This window comes from Alosa pseudoharengus, unplaced genomic scaffold, assembly GCF_046254945.1.
Source record: "Alosa pseudoharengus isolate Yale_2024_CS ecotype anadromous, Long Island Sound unplaced genomic scaffold, YU_APseudo_1.1 YU_APseudo_1.1_scf_9, whole genome shotgun sequence".
Taxonomy (NCBI): domain Eukaryota; kingdom Metazoa; phylum Chordata; class Actinopteri; order Clupeiformes; family Clupeidae; genus Alosa; species Alosa pseudoharengus.
In genome coordinates, this window is record NW_027468881.1 from 1,951,357 (window position 1) to 1,972,092 (window position 20,736).

The window sequence follows — 20,736 nt, forward strand, 5'->3', positions numbered from 1 at the left end:
ATGGATAGCCTAGCCTACAACTTAGCTATTTGCAGCTACCTAAATACAATGGCAAGCAGTTTTATAAACGAGGCATTAAGCATTAAATAAAGTAGGCTACATATATCATTCGCATTTTCCATTTGGACCCACAAACTTGCTTCCACCTTCAAAGTGTATGGCATTATTTCAGCTTTCAAGTCAAACAGTTAAAAGATGCTTTGAAAGTTTAAAGTTTACTGTTGTCTTGAAGAGCAGGCTTTCAGCTCTCTGCTCATGGGGGAGGGGCAGTCTGCACGTGAATTGCAGCGTCTCCAGCAACACAGAGCTGCCTGTGGACGCCTGTATGTAAATAATGCGGGAAAAAACTATCGGCGAACAAAGCCGCTTATCGGCCGATGCCGATACACGTAAAAAACGCAAATATCGGCCCGATATATCGGCCGGCCGATATATCGGTCGATCCCTATCCAGTAGCCTAAATTCAGTTTGCTGCTGACGTGCATGGGTAAATGTAAGTTGCTAGCAGACGTCTAGCTTGTTGAAAATGTACAACCTTCATGTATTAACATGTTTTGTTCTTTCATAGCTCATGTCACGTCTTCATACATTTAATTACCGGCTACTTACCTGCTACTTACTTACCCACTGAGGCTAGTAAAGTGGACCTTGGTTAGTTACCAAGGTTAGTTAGCAAGATAATTCTCTATTTAAATCATTTATTATTATTTTACATTGTGGTGAGGTAAAATCGATTGTCATTTCCAAGGAGATGAACTTCAGTCCATAGCCTAGGTGTCCATTGATTCTCATTTTATCTTGAATAAATTATTGTGCCCTTTTGAAATTAGTTTGGCACAGATCCTGTGTTGTTTTTATTATGCACAAGAGGGTCTGATGTAGCTAAGCCTACATAACATTAGTGAAACCTGTGGAAACATAAAGAGCCAAGTAGCCTAGGCTAAATAGTACATGCTAGTATTTGAATTTATTTTTAATTGGTTAGTAGGCCTATTGTTTTTACATTCTGGTTATCGGATTCTTGTAGGTTACCGCTCTGTAGTTCTTACGTGGTAGTATGTTTTTTCATAGTAGGCTATATGCGCCTTAATCACATTAAAGATTGCTTAGGTTTCACATATCTCTAGGCAATTGTGTTGATTTGACACTGACTACCATAGACTATAATGGAAAATTGGTTTCTGTTTATACAGTAGGCTAGGCTATATTAGAGGGTTGGATCTTACCTCCAGGTCTTATGAAATCTAAAAATAAACCAAATCAATATGTCATGAAATAAGCAATAGCCTTCTTGTAAAGGTATTACTTTTACTAGTAATTAGAATGGTATTTCAGTGCACTTAACTTCTAACTTTTGAGAGTTGATCAAAACAGTTATCTTTTGGATATATAATAACAATGAGATATTCTGTAGCCAACTGATTATCAGTTTGTCGCATGTTTACACCTTGTATGTGTGTTGCACAACACATGTTGCACTTGGCGATCACGATGGGGATTGATATGGTAGTGGACCATGATGGTCATAGAAGAAGTGAAGGAGCAGTACCCCCCAATTGGGGTGGGGTAATTCGCACTCTCTCGGTAACCATATCTGGGCGAAAAGTACTTTAACACTGTCCCAAATCCTTTGGGATATTTGTTGCTAATATTGAGATTATACTCACTTGCAACTGTTTCATTTTTCTTAAACTTTAATGTTAATTTAAAAGTCAAACGGAGGCCTTATTTCTTCTTAATTAAGTCAGGTATTTCAGGAATTTCAAATTTTTCTATTTCTGTGCGGACATTGGACCGGAAAAAAATCTATCCAAAATGACAATTGTCATATAATTAAAATACATCCTTTCAAAGAACAAACAACTTTATAATGGTATCATATACTATAAAAACCTTGATCGCCAAACTCAACTTGCTTATATTTGGGACAGGGGTCTATATGGGTGAGTATTTAGTGTGCCTTAAAAGTATTGCATTTCATTCACAATGTCTTATTTTTTCCTTTGGTACAATTAATGGGTACCATAATGTGAATTAATTTCTGGAGAAACCATGATATTGTAGATTTCAAGGGGAAAATATGCTTCTCTTCAGAAAATAAACAAACTATCATTTTTATTTTGAATAATTATTGGATAACACTTTACTTGACAGTATCGACATAAGAGTGAAATGACACTGTCATGAACACATGACACTCATGACGCATGAACTCTAACCCAAAACCTAACCCTAATCCTAACCTCTAACCCTAACCATAACCCTAATCCTAACCCTAACCCTAATCTTAACCCTAACTTGTTATGACAAAAAACTAATGGCACTTAATGACAGAAGCTTTATGTCATAAACATTTATGACTTGTTTATGACACGTTCATGACAGTGTCATGTCACTCTTATGTCGATACTGTCAAGTAAAATGTAACCTATTATTGTTAGGCTACAACTAGGACATTCTAGCGCTCAAATATTTTTGCGAGGCTACAGCGAGCGCCAAATGCGTCCCTCTCCTCTGTGTTAAAATAAACCATTTCTTTTGTTAATTATAGGATCAGAAGGCAGCCTATTCGTCTTTCACTGTAAGGCTTGTATTTCATGCATTTAGCATAAGTCCCAGACAGCAGCGGGAATCAGGATTCGTTATTTGTAAACGTTTTTTTACTTTGCCCTCCTATAGCCTGGACTGCGCGATCGCAGCCCTTTACTTTCACTTTCCGCCACCCTCACAGTCAGCATAGACCAGGGGTGGGCAACTAATTTCCCCAAGGGGCCACATGACAAACTGGGACTGTTGAGGAGGGCCGGACCCAAAATACCGAACTCAAGTCTGAACTTAATTCTGTCCAATTCTATTCTGTTCTTGTATAACATTAAGTAAATCATATGGTTTTGTTTACTACTCGTAAGAACAGATGAAAATGTGAGGGAGATAAAGGAAAAACAGCAATAGGCTATTTAATCTATGTCCAGTATTTAATCCTCATTCTCGAAAATTATTTTTTGACATTGACATTTTTTTTTCAGTTTTCAAAGACTGATATAAAAAAGTACTACAATGATATAATTAGGCTAGGCCATGAAAATGTGAAGGAGTCAGTACAACCATAGGCCTGTGCCACCATTTCATCAACACTCAGCAATATTTCATCATTAAATCATTACCATCATTAAATTAACTCTATGCAGAATTAGACTATGAAAATGTGGAGCAGACAATAGTAGGCTGTCATTAGTTAATCAACATGCACAAAGAAAACTAATTTAAAAATGTAGGCTATGTTTTTGCTTTAACTTTATGCACAAAACTGTGTGTTGAGCCGGCTGCTTCAAGCAACCTGTGGGTAGTAGCATCATACTAGTTCTCTAACATAAGCTTTGCAAATAAACTCAGACATATTTTGGTTACAATGACGGGGTTATCCGAATGTAAACTATCTGCCAGTAACGTTTTGAAATTAACACTTCGTATCGCCAACAAACAGCAGGAGTTCGTTCTGACAACCTTTGCGGTGGTGAGCGACGCAGACATAAGAGACACAAAACTTTGAAAGGTTTACGCCGACTTAAAGGCAACTGCATTGTGTCGACGCAGAAGCATAAATTCTATTCACCAGCACATCAGTGAGGGTGTTTACATCGTATGCATCCAAATGTATGGGCGTACAAATAGCAGTCTCTTTCAAAATAAAAGCAACGATATTGATTTGCGTGCATTATCTCTATGCTAGGCTCTTGACTATTGTTCTTTCACGGACCTTACGCGGGCCGGTCAGGGAAAGCCCACGGGCCGGATGTTGCCCATGTATGGCATAGACGGTAGCCTGATAACGTGGGATGCTGCATAGCGTACTACTGAAGATTTTAAATGAGTGACCACGATAGTAGTCTTAAGTAGCTTTTTTACTAGGCCCAGTGAAGGCTGGCAATGTGTAATATTCCGCTGGTTGGTGCACACGCAAGTGTTCAGATTGATTGTCTATCCGTCTTTCACGACAATTTTCTTGGAGCAGATCTTCCACTCAACTTCGGTAGCCTGGTCAGTATGTTTCTCTTAGCTGTCCACTTTCATCAGGCCGTATAGCCTATATAATATATTTTTAAAAAAATTATGTAGAAAATTATAAATGTATTTCTGTACAGACATATGGTAATTAATTAGTGTTTACTAATTCATTTATCATACAAGTCAGAAAGTTAAGACAGGACCCATCGTCAAAATTTCGGTGTCCACCACTCTAGTTCATCCAAAACAAAAAAGAAAAAGGACTCAAAGTGGTAAATACTGGAATTATCCTTTAACTGGCATGTGCCATTCCAAAACCAAAGCAATGATGATGAGCCTAGTAAGAAACTTTGATAATATAAATATTATGATGATAATATGATATTTAAAAATATTCCTTCCTACAGGGCACAGTTTAACATGTAATGTGTTTTTGTCCCTGCATCTGCACTTCGTCATATTTGTATAGGCCTATATTATATTATGTTATATTATTCCACTGCTTGGTTGAATTTCCCATTGTTCTACGTAATTTAGAACGACCATTAACCGCATGTTATTTGCACACCTATGAAGTAGATCCATTTTTTTGGCCGTATCACAATTGTATATTAATTCGCCGAACTCGTTGTGAAGTTTAAATGAACTGTCACGTTGCATCCGAGCTGTAAAATGCAGACGTTCAGAACATGGCAACATTGTAGCATATGACGGAGGTGGCTTTGCTAGATGGATGACAGCAGGCTAAGTAAAATAGCGAAGTTTATCAGAATCTTGGGATACGCCCGCTTGACAACAGGAGAGATAGTACTAACGACTGGCCTTTGGCCGTAGCAACCATCCATTTAGAACTAGTAACGGCAGTTTGTCCTGCAAGTTGAGAAATTAGTTGATATGTGTCGGAAGAAATTAGTTCTACAAACAAGACAGTTTTAGCGATTAAAACATTTCAATTGTAACAGGAAATGAACACAACGCAAGTGGCAACAGTGGAATAAGCGGGATAATGGACTCCACGGTGGTCTGTTCACAGAAATGAATGCACTTACGAGGTTTAAACAACCTCAACCGTGCATTAATTTCTGTGAACAGACCACCGTGTCTGGTAGGTAGGTACAGTGGTACAACCTGTGTAACAACATGTACTATCAGGTACTATCATTGTACTTGCATTATGTATTTGTGGGTACCTACATATAGTTGTTACATTGTAATACTGAGTGCTGAGTACAGTTTGCCTAAATTTTCATCAGAGGCAAAGAGCTGACCTGAGACCTGTTGGATGGGGTAAATCTGGTCATGATAGATTTGATATACAAACCATTCTTAGCTTCAGTCAAGGCCTCATTGTCTTCAGTGTACATGTAACAGCTGTGCTGCTACAACCTTGTTACTCTTCGATACAGTGGAATAAACCTATTAAGTGTACCAGTTAATTACTTACATGTACATATGACATGTATGTTGTGTCTTCGATGTCTTGGAACAGGTCTACTAATTCACATGTACTGTGTGGTGTAACAGCAGACACGTTTCAACACGTCAATTACAGGATGCATGACATCAATGACAGGATGTATATAATATGTACAGTACATGTAACTTAACTGGTACACTTTATTTTAATGGGTTTGTTCTACTGTATCAAAAGAGTAATAAATGTGTACCAACACAGTTGATACATGTACTATGTAGTGAATTAGTAGACCTGTTCCAAGACATCGAAGACACAACATACATGTCATATGTACATGTAAGTAATTAACTGGTACACTTAATAGGTTTATTCCACTGTATCAAAGAGTAACAAGGTTATAGCAGCACAACACTGAAGACAATGAGGCCTTGACTGGAGCTAAGAATGGTTCGTATATCAAATCTGTCATGACCAGATTTACCCCATCCAGCAGGTCTCAGGTCAGCTCTTTGCCTCTGATGAAAATGTAGGCAAATTGGCAAAGTTTTGTAAAAGCACTCAGTATTACAATGTAACAACTATATGTAGGTACACACAAATACATAATGCAAGTACAATGATAGTACCTGATAGTACATGTTGTTACACAGGTTGTACCACTGTACCTAATTAGGTAGGTACACTGTAACAGCGACACATTAAAATAAAGTGTTACCTATATAATATTGAATTTAAATACTTCTTATGTGTCTTGCACCATTTCACCAAGTCAAATTCCTTGTCTTTTATATGTCGTGTGGAAAAGAAAAAAAACTTGACAATAAAATGATTCTGATTCTGATGTGAGCACTGTTTTCACAACATGGTTAGTTAAAAAACTTTACAAATGCAGGCCTAGTCTGCCCTATTCTATTAATTATCAAAATTATCTATTAATAATGTTAGCCTGAAAAGGTGTCTCTTAAGCAAGTTTATTTGTTATTTGTTATCTGATTTGTTCCAACAAATATGCATATCTTATCATGCTTACTTTAGTAGGCTATGCTAACAAGTGCCCATAAGGCATATGACATCTTCTAAAATGGCTGATTAAAACAAGCTCAGAAATTGTTTCAAGGCCTTACCCACACACACCCTAATTATATTTTATGTGAAGAGTAGCCTTTATCAGGCATGCAAACTCCTCACCTTTCGGCGAAATTCACCGTTTTGAATCCAAAATGGGTAACTTACGTGGTTCGTGCAGAACGGATGAGAAAATATTTAGGGGGCTGTTCAATGTGAATTGAGTTTACAACTGAGTTTACGATTGTACAAATCACGTGCAGACACAAACAAATCTTGAAAACTTGAAAACATTAAAAACTTCAGCAACGAATGTGTGAATGTAGCCCCTATGCGTTTATTAAACATCAGTGGAAGGTAATTGTTGCCGCAGATGCAACACAAACAGAACGCTCACGCCTGGTATAGTGGAAAAGTTCACCCCCCCCCCCCCCCTAATTTATTTCAAAAAGTTAATATTTCATAGATTCATTACATATAGAGTGAAATATTTCAAACCATTTTTTTTTTATGTCGATGATTATGGCTTACAGCTCATGAAAATGAAAACAGTTTCTCAAAATATTAGAATAAAGATGTAATAGATGTTATAATACAGAAATGTAAGTTTCCTGAGCCTTTAATCTCTTAGTCTGGTTCATTAAACACAACTACAATCATTGGAAAGACTTCTGATTTGATATTTGTCCAGAAGACACTCATTGACAACCTCCATATAATAAGGAGGGTAAGCCACCGAAGGTCATATATCTAATAAATCTAGAATATATGATTCACTTTTTGAAATGCATTTTGAGGAAAAAATGAATATTGAATATTCTAATTTGTTGAGGCCCCCTGTATACTGTTTTGGGTACCCTCCCATGACATGTTAATGATAGGCTATTTGCAACAAATATCGCCGTGGTATTTTGGCTATACCCTACTGTCCTGATAAATTCTTTACATAGGACGGCAGCATGTCCCATTCTTACGATTAAGGCATGTTTGCATTTATTTTCCCATAGACAGAATTTAATGCTGGTTGCATGTGATTGGTTTATTTCAATTCACTTCAATAAAGAGGTTTCGCCCATTTCAGAGTCCCTCGCCGTAGCTTCATGCTACCGCTTCACTGTGAAACTCGCACCCAATGTGTGACTGTGGCAAATAATTCATCGCAGCCTGATTTATTTTGTACATGCAACATGTCACTTTTTTTGGAAGGGCCACAGTTCGACTCACAAATACAACTAGACTGCATTTCCGGCGGGAACTGCGAAAGTGTGCTTGCCCTGGTCCGGTCACCAACGTGAGCAGACAGTGACATACGCTATGCTGAACCTGGCTTGTTCCAAGCATTCTAACAGTGCCTTTCAGTGTTGGAGCAGTGGCAATACCTCAAAAGCTCTATTCAACTATTGCCTTGCGGGGTGAATGCGGTTCGTTGGCTTTTACCTGTGGCCTGCCTTCGAATTTAGCTTCTATGACTAAAATCAAATCAATAAAATAAAACAACAGCATTGATTGGCTGCAAAAATAAATAATGTCACGCGTCTTGCACCTCTCAAACTGGGCTATCAGGTAACCTAGAGAAAATTTTGAAATTATGAAATATGACTAAGGCATTAAAATGCTGCTTGTTTGTCAGGATACTTTTTCACTGATTTATTTTAGAAATATGAGCTATGAGTGTGAATGTTATATATTCCATCCCCTAATTCTGTTTTACTGGTTTATTTGACAAATAATCTATATGGATTTGCTCTATAAAGACCTTATGTCTGTTTGGGATTGTTTTGAGAGCCTATTGATGTATCTCAGAATAAAGGAATGTCCACAACATTAGTGATGGGGTTTTTTTTGTGTGTGAATGTATTTTACTTAACTCATTGAATGTAGCTGGATACTCGAGAACGCATGTCTCTAATAGCCACAATAGGAGTAATTTTAGCAACACCGTATTTTGTGTGGCCCATAACGACCCAGTGGATCATGAAAATGTGCCAAAATTCACATTCCTTGCTTCAGTATAGGTTTAAGGTCTGGGGCAGGGATTTGACATTCTGTGACTTCTTCATTGAGGGCTTGCTTAGCAGCACTGTCCGCTTTCTCATTTCCCCTCAGACCAACATGGCCTGGGACCCAGCAAAAAACTACACTCAAGTTCTGGTTCTTTAGACGTTCTAGTTGATCAAGCTCAGCTTTGGTTGTACTTTTTGTGTGACATTAAAGCCTACTGGAAATATTTTTAATGGCAATTTAATTGAATGCAATTTACTTTTACGATTAAATAAAATTAATTTATCCCTCTCACCCATAGTTTTCTATTTATTTACAAATGTACATAGGCCTACTGTAATTACATTTATACAGTTATTCTACTGATCTTTATACTATTCATCCTGCACATTAACTTATTCTTACTACTCTTATAATGTTGTTTCTGCACTACAATGACACTGTTTCCACACGGCACATAGCTGTATGTTATGTACATATCTGTTATATATTTGTCATATTGAATATCCATATTTATTCTGTTTTATTATATTCTGTTAATACACTGCATATATCTATATTATTATTTCTACTATTATAATGTTACTGCTACATCTACATAGCCTACATTATTCTACTTATTGTATGAGATAACTGCTAATACACTGTACATATTTATATTTAATTCATATTACTCTAAACCACGTTCTGTAAATCAACTGTATACTACTGTCTACACTGCACTATATTTCTTGACCTGTCTCTGTATGTTTCATCACCTTTCTGTACTTTGCCTCACATTGCAACACAGCTCAGATCTTTGGTTGCTATGAAGGCCAGTTGTTCTAAATGGATGGTTGCTATGGCCAAAGGCCAGTTCTATCTCTGCTGTTGTCAAGCCGTTGTCAAGCGGGCATATCGTAGAATTCTGATTAACCTTATCTTATTGAAAACATCTCTATTTTACTTACCCCACTTCCATACAGTGGGTCCCATTAAGAAGTGGCCACTTCATTCACCGTGATTACCGTGATTCACACAGCAGCACTATTAAATTAATCTGTCACCATACGCCTATGCCTACGTTTGCAAAGAAAACATTTTAATTTGATTCACATGAAACGTTACATTTCATGTACATGTTGACAATGAGTAGGCTAGTTTTGGTTGTTGGTGGTGTTATTGCATCCCTTAGTTATGCCTACAATGCAAGTTCCCTCGCGATTGGAAGCTCCTGTAGACAATAGTAGACGCATTTCAAAACATCGCGTTAGGAGTCCTTGCCACTTCTTTTAAGCTGTCACAGACGTAGGTGCTACTTTTAGGGCTAAAGTGCTTCATGAATTACTGTTAGTAAAAAAAAAAATAGCAGTCCTAAAGTTACACATGACGAAGTTACGAGTGCAAGCATCTCATATCAAATGACCATGGCATTACCTAAACAACATAAATCCTAATTAGCAACATACATCTCCTCCCTATAGCTAGCCACACAAGAAATTAATGATACTAAATCTCTGCTTAGCATGCTTCTCCGCTTAGCATTCTAATAATCAAAAATCCTTCCGCTAACATTTGTGAGGCTTGGTCCAAGGATAATGTACAAGTTTCGTGGCGTTCGGACCAAATTTGTGAACTGTGAAAATTTAGTTTCGCTTTCTGTTCAATCCAATATGGCGGACGAACGACACACCCACCTGACGTCATCTTCGCGACCAACTTACACCGGTACTGACCGGACGTTTTAAAGTTGGAACGGTGTCTCTGTCTCAAAGGGCCTAGGCGCTAGAGCTGACAAAAAGTTAGGGAGACTGGAAAAATAATAATAATAATAATAAAACTTAAGAAGAACAATAAGTGTGCTGCTTTGCAGCAAGCACACTTAATTACATTTTATCAGATAGACAAATTATGGGCCAAATGCAAATTAAAATATATCTGACAGTCATGTGATCCAAGGTTACAATGCATCCTAAGTCCAAGGTTACCAATACAATTCTGCCTATCCTCTATGAGTGGTTATTCGTGGTTTTGCCAATCTGTGTATATGTGTTTTTCAGTTGTCCGAGGCCGTAGTAGATCTGGTTGTTGGATGACATCAGATGACTACACATCTTTAGATGCACTGGACCTAGTCTGGGCTAAGTGTAGAGGTTACCCATCATACCCAGCACTGGTAAGTCAAGAATTTCAGTCCATAGAACATGCATTATTTTGTTGTACTAAGGGCCTTAGGGATTAATTAATGTGTCCTGGAGTAAATTTTCCATTTTGTTTTGTTTCATATTGTATTTTGTATCATATACACAATCGAAAGAATGAGCAAAGAAGCTCACTGTATGCCAAGTACAACTGAAGGTGTGGTCTGCAGTCATGCTCAGATTTGTATGTTTTTCACTGTTAATTTTACTTTTTTCTGTCTTCAGCTTTTTTCTAATTTGTTTTTAACACTCATCCCAGATCATAGACCCCAAGATGCCACGAGAGGGTGTGTTTCATAGGGGTGTGCCCATACCTGTGCCTCCACTAGATGTTCTCAAGCTTGGTGAGCAGATGACCCAGGAGGCCCATGAACACCTTTATTTGGTCCTGTTCTTCGACAATAAGAGGACCTGGTCAGTCTCTTTCAATTCATAAAACTAGATTGTATGTAGATACATCTCTATCTGAAAACTGAAAATGTATTGTTAATCACAATGGGGCAGGCGAACGTTCGGAGAGCGTAGACACTATGGCGGATCTGAGGCTAAATAGTAGACCAGCCATTCCATTGAACCCCATTCAATTTGGCGCCATTTTGACATCAAATAACATTACAGCTGAAGCATTTTAAGCCTTTATATGAACTTTTTCTATTTTTGGAGTAATACAACATTGTGTGATTGGAGTCATAACCTTGTAACTGACTTAATGGCTGAATAATAAACTTCTTTCCGAAATCAATGCTAACGTGACGTAATTTAGGTAATGAGTATGCGACCAGTGCGGGTTAAAGCGTCGCACAGGAGCAAAATAACCGTATTCTCTGGATGAGAACGAAAGCATCGAACCACAACATTTCAGCGAGGTTTTGATGGATTGACAGTAGGCTATGAATGTGGAGAGTGCTGTTTATATGAAATCACATTTATCTACGAACAACTATGACATTTAAGAAAAGTAAATGTAGACGTGGTGGTAACGAAGTAAGGGCCTACATTAACCCAATCTCTCGGTGCAGCCATCACAAGAGTTACACGAGTCAGACTACGTGCCTATGTTACATCTACGTCCCCTGAGCCTGCGCAGAAAGCCTCGTCGACCAATAGGAAATGTGCTTCACCCGTCTAGACTGACGTCTACGTGATGACTCTGTCCATATCTTTTACTGTCTATGGTTAATCGCCTCTATGTAATATGATTTGTTTAGTAATCCAAAAATTCTACCACACAAGATTACAAGTTATTATATAAGTTGTGTCTCATTTCAGACGCTAGATGGTTCTAAGGCTAGATTTGTACACCTGTAGCGTCATAGTGGCGCAAATAGTGCTGTCCCATTTCGTGGGTTCCTTCGAATTCAGCCGACAAACCCACCCTTCTTTTCCTCCGAAGTGTGAATCGGATGTATGCTTCGCGGCCTACCTGGCCCCCAAGATTCGTTACGTTTATGACGTTTCATTCAACATTTAAATTAAATTATTGGATTCCAGTGTGACCTATGGTTAAGCTATGTAGCTGATTTGCGTATCAAACCTAAATTTAGAACCACTTCCTAAATAAAGCTGTTTAAACATTGGTATTTCACATTGAAATGGTTTATCAAGTCATATTAACATTATGCTCAGATGATCACTGGTCAGTAGTCTATTATTATGATTTCCACATCTTACTAGAAGATTGTTAAACAACGTCACCTTGAAAGAAACGTAATGTTATACTAGTTGATGGCAATTTGCATAAAGGCTATATAATTAGTCCAAGGGTGAATTACATCCACCAAATGTTTATTAAGTGTTTTTTGTGACATCTAGCCTATGGACAGATAACAAATTAAATTTGATAAATTATTAATTTGTCCCTTAGCAAAACGGCAAATACAATTTCATCAGTTCAATTGAACTAATGTGTAAATGAACTGTAGCCTGACACACACGATGGCACTGTAGATCACAGCATAGTTTTTTGTAGCCAAACATAACATTAGGCCTTTTTACACTGCCACAATTCCCGCAAATTTATGTACCAGATTCGCGGAACGCCTGTCCTTTTCACATAGACCACGGCGGTACGAAGTGTCTCGCCAAATTTACTACCAAGCACCCTAGACATTTTGCCGAGTCGATTAGTTCCGGCACCAGTGTGAAAACGTTAAGGCGGAAAAGGGACGTGGACGGGCATTTTGATGACGCTAGATATGTCCAACCCAACACAGGAGATTTAAAATCTGACTGATCAAAAGCAGCAATAGCAGAGACAGCACATTACGACAATTCTTTATTGTCAATTATTGTCAATTATTGTCAATTCTACGACGATTCTTTAAATCCACAAAGCTTCCAGTCATTTAACGCCTGCTAGAGTTGAGAGGTCGGAATTCAATCGGTTGCCATAATAGGCTGTCCTAAAATTCAGCGATAAAACAAAGCATGAACTCATTGAGCGTCTGTCCTAGCAAGCTTTTACATGATCACATTATAAACTACTGTTAGCCACATAACATGTAGAAGCTGGACATGGCGAACATTAACCTGACTCTCGCCAGATGAATTTCGTTCCGCCTAGCTCCACTCATCCATCTGGGATCGATCCATTGGAGAGGTGTTTCAGAAAGCTGGGCCTTATCAAAAATCCTTGCATATGATTGGATAAGCCACTTGTCCGTCATCTATCGACGTGCTACTTCAACCACTTACATCGAAGCCAACTCGTGACGCTAAGAACAGTCTCACAGTCGCTTCTACGCTACGTCACATCTATAAAACTCCCGCCCTGCGTCCTGATTGGCTCTACCATAAAATCTGGTGCCGAAATCACTCTCAACAGAAGCGATCCCAGATGGATGTGAGTGGAGTTAGGCGGGACGAAATTCATCTGCCGAGAGTCAGGTTAGGCGAACATTGCTAAACCATGGACAATGAACTCTTACCTTTATGGTCTACACGTTATCCATAGTTAGTCCACTGTTATTTCCGTCATGCATTCTTCTCGATATGAGCTAGTTAGAGCCGTGCCATATTCTTCTATCACACAGGTCTGACTAAATTCAAAGTTTCACTCCAGAAACACTTTGTAATATGCAGTTTCTGGCATCCATAAGAAAAGCATTTGTAGATGAATGGTCAACATAACTTAACTGTAGCTACATCTGACTCATCTTCAGAGAATAGCAACGTTACTCTCCTTCAATACCATGACGCACAACTTTATTTTCATACATTAATTTGATTAACAGACTAGACTAGGCTGCATGGCGATTAAGCACACTGAAGAGGCTTTCTGTTCATTGTATCACATTTTATTTTCAGTTGTCAAAAGTTATGGGGGTAAAATTAGTGATAATCCCCAGTTCAGAAAATCAAGCTTATGTTTACGTTCACAATCTAAAAAAGATGCTCAAGTCAGCACTCCACTGCGAGCTCAAGAATGCGTTAAATCACTAACAGCCGGCAGCTCCATTTAAAATGTCTCTGCGTAATTGTCAGCTGTGATAAATGCATTCATATTCCACTTTTTATGTAATAAACATAGCATGCCTATGAAAAGGCTTTGCAGTAGGATTGTCCAATGGTCAAACTATTGCTTCAATTTGTGTTTTATGTGACGTGCCGATGCTGGGTTCATACCGTTTTGCGCAAGTTTAAAATGTTTAGCGACTGCGTAATATGACATAAACATAGCGTCAGCTATGATGAAATTTAGTTACACTTTTCATTCCATGTATGATAAGGCTTTGCAGTTGTCCAATATGGTCAATCTATTGATCATGCATCGTTTTGCTCCGGTTGAAAATGTTTCTGTGTAATTTGTCAGCTGTGATCAAATGCGTTCAATAAATTCCACTTTTATGTCATAAATATAACATGCCTATGATTAATATATAGTGTATCTAATATTGGCCTCTCTTATGTTCAATCAAATTGGCTTTGCCCACCCATTTTTTTTTCTGTGCCCACCCATTTGAACATTTCTATATGCCACTGTTTCTATATGCCACAAATTCCAACGCAAATTGACCAAGCACAGCCAAACGTCTTCGTCTACTGCGTTTAAGATCATTGAGTCTTTCATCTGTCCTGCTTCCTGCTTCTCTTCAATTTCCCTTCCAAATGACTTTCTATTGTCCGAAGACGTTGATCTCAAGAATCTGACATTCTAAGCACCAACACATAGTACTGCACTATGATGCAAAACAACTTCACTTGCATTTGTAGAGTACTAAAAATGTGAGCAGCAGCTAACCAAAGTGCAGTCGGTTCTCCCGCCATGGTTTTGAAAATCACACACCTGCTGCATCTGAAGACCCACGCATAAGTCCTACGACTACGACTACAGTCACCATAAGTTAACATTAACTGATCATAGCTGGCTGTATGGCAGGTTTCCTATTGTTCTCTAAGGTTCGGCAGCGGAACGGTGGCAATGCTGGCGTAACGCTAGCGTTGAACAAGCGGAGCGTTGAACTTGGTTCAACTTTCAAAGCGCAACGCAAGCGTATTCAATTGACAAACCGTTTGTTTTGCTTAGGAACGAGATAAAACTTATTATGGTCTGAGAGTTGCGTTACATTTGCCGCTGCCACTTGCCGCTGGCTGATGTGATCCCCGCCTAACTCTTGTTGATATTCTCTCCTAAATTTTTGAAATTATGTCAGCAATCAGGGAAAGAAATTACGCTGGCCATGCCCACTTGACTAGTATCAGTTATAGCAGAGAGGGTTAAAGCGGAGTGACAGGTGCAAACGTTCAATAACTTCCGCATTCGATTATTGCAAGGGGGAGGGGGGGGGGAATCCCCCTTTATGCAGACCAGAGTAAACCCTTGCTGCACTAATGTCAATGGAAGACTTGTGCAGTTTTACCTAGTGTTCGGTTTGGTAAAAATAAAAAAACTTAATATCAGACCATGCTGCTGCCAGTTAATGCCCATGTCATATTCAGTAAGCAGTCCAAACTTAACAGGACTGTTTTCTTAATTTCTGACCAAACACATGATGCGTGAACCTATTATACATTTGGCTTATATTCAATTTTATTCAGATCTGAATTTATCTTTTCTTTTTCTTTCAGGCAGTGGCTTCCACGCTCTAAGCTGGTGCCATTGGGTGTGGATCAGGAACTGGATAAAGAGAAGATGCTTGAGGGGAGGAAGTCAAACATTAGGAAGTCAGTGCAAGTGGCTTATCACCGAGCCATGCAGCACCGTAATAAAGTTCAGGGAGATCCCAGCAGTGACACCAGTGAAAGTGACTAAGCACTGGCATGCCCACAGACCTCATTTCAAATGCACAAATACACTTGAAGATTAAAAAGGAAATGTGGACTATAATATTCATACAGTTAAATGTATTCCCTTGTTGGTGCAGTAGTTTCATTTTAAGCTTGTGCAGATGAAGGAAATTCACACTATCTGCAATCTGTATATAATTTAAAAGAATTTGGACCACTTCTGTTATGTGTATCAATGGACCAACAATCATGACCACAAATTACTCATAACTATCAGTGTCACATTTTGTTCATTCACCACCACACAACACTTTCAACACGGCAACTGGGATAGTTGTAGCTCTACCACAGAGACATACAAATGTCATGTGTTTGTTTTTCATAAAAAGATCGTACAAATAAATTGTTTAAAAATATCGTATTCCACCATTTCCATACATTGTTGCCTTTATGCACACCTTAATCCCACAAACACAGCCATTGTGTCAACATGTAGTGATTTTTTTTCTCTACTGTGAGTGTTATTTCTATATTTGGTATGGTACGATGGCCCAGACAGCTCAACGAAATACATTAGCCACAGCTAGGGATGTAACGGTATGAAAATTTAACCTCACGGTTATAGTGACCAAAATTATCACGGTATTTCTAAAAGTGTGTTCAATATGTTCAGAAAGCACTGATAGGCCTACACAAGCTGAAATAGTTTCAAAAAGTGTCCTGTTCACTTTTTTCTTCATGTTTAATTGGCTATGTGCTTATAGCTTAACTTACCCTACCATAACTTGGAGTTTGCTATTTCTGTTATTTGGATGCAATGAGTGAGACCAAAGTAAGCGTTCAAAATAAAACTTTAGGCTACTGTATTCTCCTGATAACGTGAGTGGAATGGATTTAATGTGGACGTGAACATAAAAAGACGCAGAGTGGCTGCATGATACAGTGCACATTTTGCGGTGAAAAAGTTCCGCCTTTTAAAATCAGGTGTAGCCTTATCCGAATCGTAGTTAAAACCATCAATTAGACAACAGAATCAGTAGGGTACCAGTTTTGTTCCATTGTACCAGGCCTACTGTATGTCAAAAGCAGGCTCGGATGAAGCTGGGAAGGATTAAACATACGGTTTCCACACCGCGGTAATCAACAGTGATAATCATGATGTTTGAAATGAAAACGGTAATTATTATCGTCAACATTTTTATCGCGGTTTACCATTATACCGGTAATCGTTACATCCCTAGCCACAGCACAATCGCAAAAACCATAACACGACCGCAAAAGCCACAACACGGCCGCAAAAGTCACAACATGAATGCAAAAGTCACAACGTAAGTGAACAACTATCTGTTGTCAGTTGCTGGGGTGGGACTAAGTCCAATTCTTATTCAATTATTTGACGCTTGGTTAGATTTTTTTTAGATAAGCAGTTCTTGCAGTGATGCAGTACTCAAACTAGGGGTGTAACGGTACACAGAAGTCACGGTTCGGTTCATACCTCGGTTCGGACATCACGGTTCGGTACGAGTTCGGTACAATGGAGGGAAAAGCAAAATAAAAATGCAGAAAGCATTTTTTTTTGTACATGTCTCAGGCTGTACCACCTAGTGTCATACAGTCTCTTCCCTGAGCTATCTGCAACAGCCTAAAGTGTGTAAGATGTAGGCTAAACAGTACAATAAGTACCCAGACTCCATCTGTAACTTGTAAACAAAATAAGACAATCAGCTATAAAACTGGGCCTACAGCATCTCTTATTTCTGAAAGTGCAAATTACATAGAAAAAATATTTTTAAAAATCCACTTAAGCAAGACCTTCAACATCTGTGTTTAGTTGTATATGGAAGGGTCTACAATTTGCCTCAATATTTTTTTTTATTGTGTGTAAAGTAATAATCTAGCCTACTAACTGTGAAAATATCACACTATTTTCAGTCAACAGTTTAAAAAAAAAAAAAAAACGAAATAATTGCTCCTTTCATTTCATACACAGACTACAACTAGAAGTCACGTGACTTTGCCCTTTGACGTTAACTCACCGTAGCATGGTTTGTTTATTAGCCTGGTTAGCGTTGTCACTTTATTTTACTCTATGCACTTAACACTACCAGAACCTCATGTGAGAAGTTACAAGTTACCCCAACATAAAGGTAATTACCACGCGATTTACATAGCTTTCTGTCATTACGAAATAATTTAATTTAAGCCATAGGTTTTGGCCCTATTTGTATGTGTATCCAAAGGCTGCTGAAGCGCAGGGGAAGTTTTTTCCCCTCGTTTCAGTGATTGGTAGCCTACATCATCTGGGTGATGGCTTCGAATATGTGTAGCATTTTTTCCACTCACATACCCAACAACTGCTGAACAACGCCGACACACAGTTTCATCTTATCCACCACTCTTTCGCCTGTACTAACGTTACTGTAACTGAAGTTCTCAAACTTGCGATCTTAAAGAGACTAGCGGATCCTCTAACTCTTGTGGGTCTAACCTTAGTGCTGCTAATGACTGACTGACTCGACCGACGACCTGACAAAAAAACATAGGCGCCAATCAGAGCTTCAGAGCTAAGGCGAGGCTACAGATTAGCGTTAGGTGTCGCTAAAGAACTCGCGTAACTCTCGCTACTTAACAGTAATTGCGCATGACATTAATTAATCCGCACACGAGTTTTATGTATTTTTATACCGTGTATTCTCCGTGTAAATTCATGCACCGAACCGTGACGCCCGTACCGTTTCGGTTCAATACGAATACATGAACCGTTACACCCCTAACTCAAACCCATGTGTCAAATACTGTTGAGTTCTTTTGACTTTTTCTTCGTTTTCCATTAGTGGAGTGTATCCTGCAACACTTAGACATTAACACTAAAATCAATGGAACTGACTGCATCAGACGTGACCGTGGTGCATAAGCTTACATACAAACTGGAAAAACAAATATAGACTAGTCTTTCAAATTTATTTTATGTGAGGTGTGCACAGCCCTATAGAAACACTGATTAGGGCCCGAGCACCGGAGGTGCAGGCTGTGTAGGTGCGAAGCCCTATTGTTTTTGGCAGGATTACTGGGGGCCCAAGCACCGAAGGGCGCAAGGCCCTATTGTTTTTGGAAAGATTATTAAAGCCTGAGCACCTGGAGGGCTGTGTTGTGTGTAAAGCGTTACAAAGTAACGTTGCGCAATAGTGAGGACCTCCTCACGGACGGTATGTGACAGAGGCTGGTAGCATGAAGATCAATCATGGCAAGCGAGAAGCAGCCAACGCTAACTTTTGAGGAATGGAGGTATTTGCATTACTTCAAACTCGTTGAAACTAAGGAGAGGAATGTGAGTGTAAGGTGTACACTGTGCCCTGGTAAGAAACTTTTGACCACTGCCGTTAACTCAACTGCCAGCCTATTGATACGATTTGCACTAGCTTTGCACCAATTTAGGAGGAGCCTTTTTAATGAAAGAGTATAAGACTATAAAAGGCATATAGAGGCTATGTTATTTGATATTGTTTCATAGGGCTTTAGTGGTGGTGTTGAAGCCTATAATAGCCAAATGTTTTTTCTTGTCAAGTGCTCTGTTTGGCATTTTTTATAATAAAGAGCACAAAAGAAATACCTGTTGTATCCACCATAGTAGAACTTTATGTAGGCCTGCACATTTAGGAACAGATATTGGGTTCTGCTCGAGCAGACAGTCAAGCAACATAAAAGTAAAGAGTAACGTAAAAAGTTACTTTCCATAGAGTGTAACTAAGTAAAGTAACAGATTACTTTTTTAGAAAAACCGAGAGTGACTGGCGACGAGTAATGATTCTCATTACCTATGCCCATGAAACCGAGCTGCACCAATCACATCGGTGTATCTAATATAGGCGGGCCAGAGATTCAAATGTTGGGCCATTTTCATTACTTGTAGCCAGAACCTTTGGGTCTGGTCCTCCATGCTAGAGTTCTAAGGCCTTATAATACTCTCTGGCAGCTGATTATAATGCTGGGCTGTGCTGGGCCATCTTTGTCTGTGAAGGTGTGTGTGTATGTAACTTTTGTGTCTGATTTTCAAAAATGAAATACTGTTGCAATCCTTGGATGAAGCTGAGTTCCATGCTCTTGGAAACACACAATTGAAAAAGAGATCGCGCTGTGAAAATCTATATTTTAAACCAGATTTTCTGTATATCTAGCTAGCACCAGGTGTACAGATCATCCGCGCTGTCACATCTTTTTTTTAAAGCCAATTCATGTCAAACAGATCTTTGTAGATCTGCTGTAGACCATGTAAAAAGGGTTTAGAATAAGAAGCCAAACCAAAGCAAAAGCAAGGGTGTGTTTGTGTGTGTGTGTTAGCAGATATGTTTGTGTGTATATGTGTGCATGTGTGTGTTTGAGAATGTGCGTGTGTGATTAAAACAGAATATCACGCTGTGAAATCTCTCGACCAGATTTTCTGTATATCTAGCTAGCACCAGGTATACAGATCTGTCACATCTTTTTTAAAGCCAATCTATGTCAAACAGATCTCTGTAGATCTGCTGTAGACCATGTAAAAAAGGTTTTGGAGTGAGCAGTAGTTTGGAATGGTTTGTGAATTTCACAGGTCATAAATTTTGTCCGATTTTCATGAAACTTGACTTACGTGATGTTCAGACCAAGCGTCACAAAATTTACCAGAAGGATTTTTGACCTGCTTGTACATTGCAAACATAGGAAAGATCACACACACACATGCACCCACACGCATGCACACACACACACACAGATATACAGGCTGAATTTACACAGAATTTACATACCTCGCCATATAAACCAGAAATGTGATAAATTTGTCATGCATTGATTGACATGGGTCAA

At 38.7% G+C, this 20,736-nt stretch overlaps 1 protein-coding gene across 4 annotated transcripts in view; it reads left to right on the plus strand.

Moving 5' to 3' along the window:
- The window catches only part of brpf1 (bromodomain and PHD finger containing, 1), a 137,517-nt gene extending 121,202 nt beyond the window's left edge, over positions 1-16,315 (plus strand). For all 4 annotated transcript variants that reach the window (XM_076277436.1, XM_076277434.1, XM_076277437.1 and 1 more), the window contains 3 exons: positions 10,528-10,643; positions 10,928-11,082; positions 15,736-16,315. In XM_076277436.1, the coding sequence (XP_076133551.1) occupies positions 10,528-10,643; positions 10,928-11,082; positions 15,736-15,919 (455 nt within the window). In that variant the 3' untranslated portion in view covers positions 15,920-16,315. The remainder of the gene's footprint in view (positions 1-10,527; positions 10,644-10,927; positions 11,083-15,735) is intronic.
- The last annotated feature ends 4,421 nt before the right edge of the window (positions 16,316-20,736 follow it).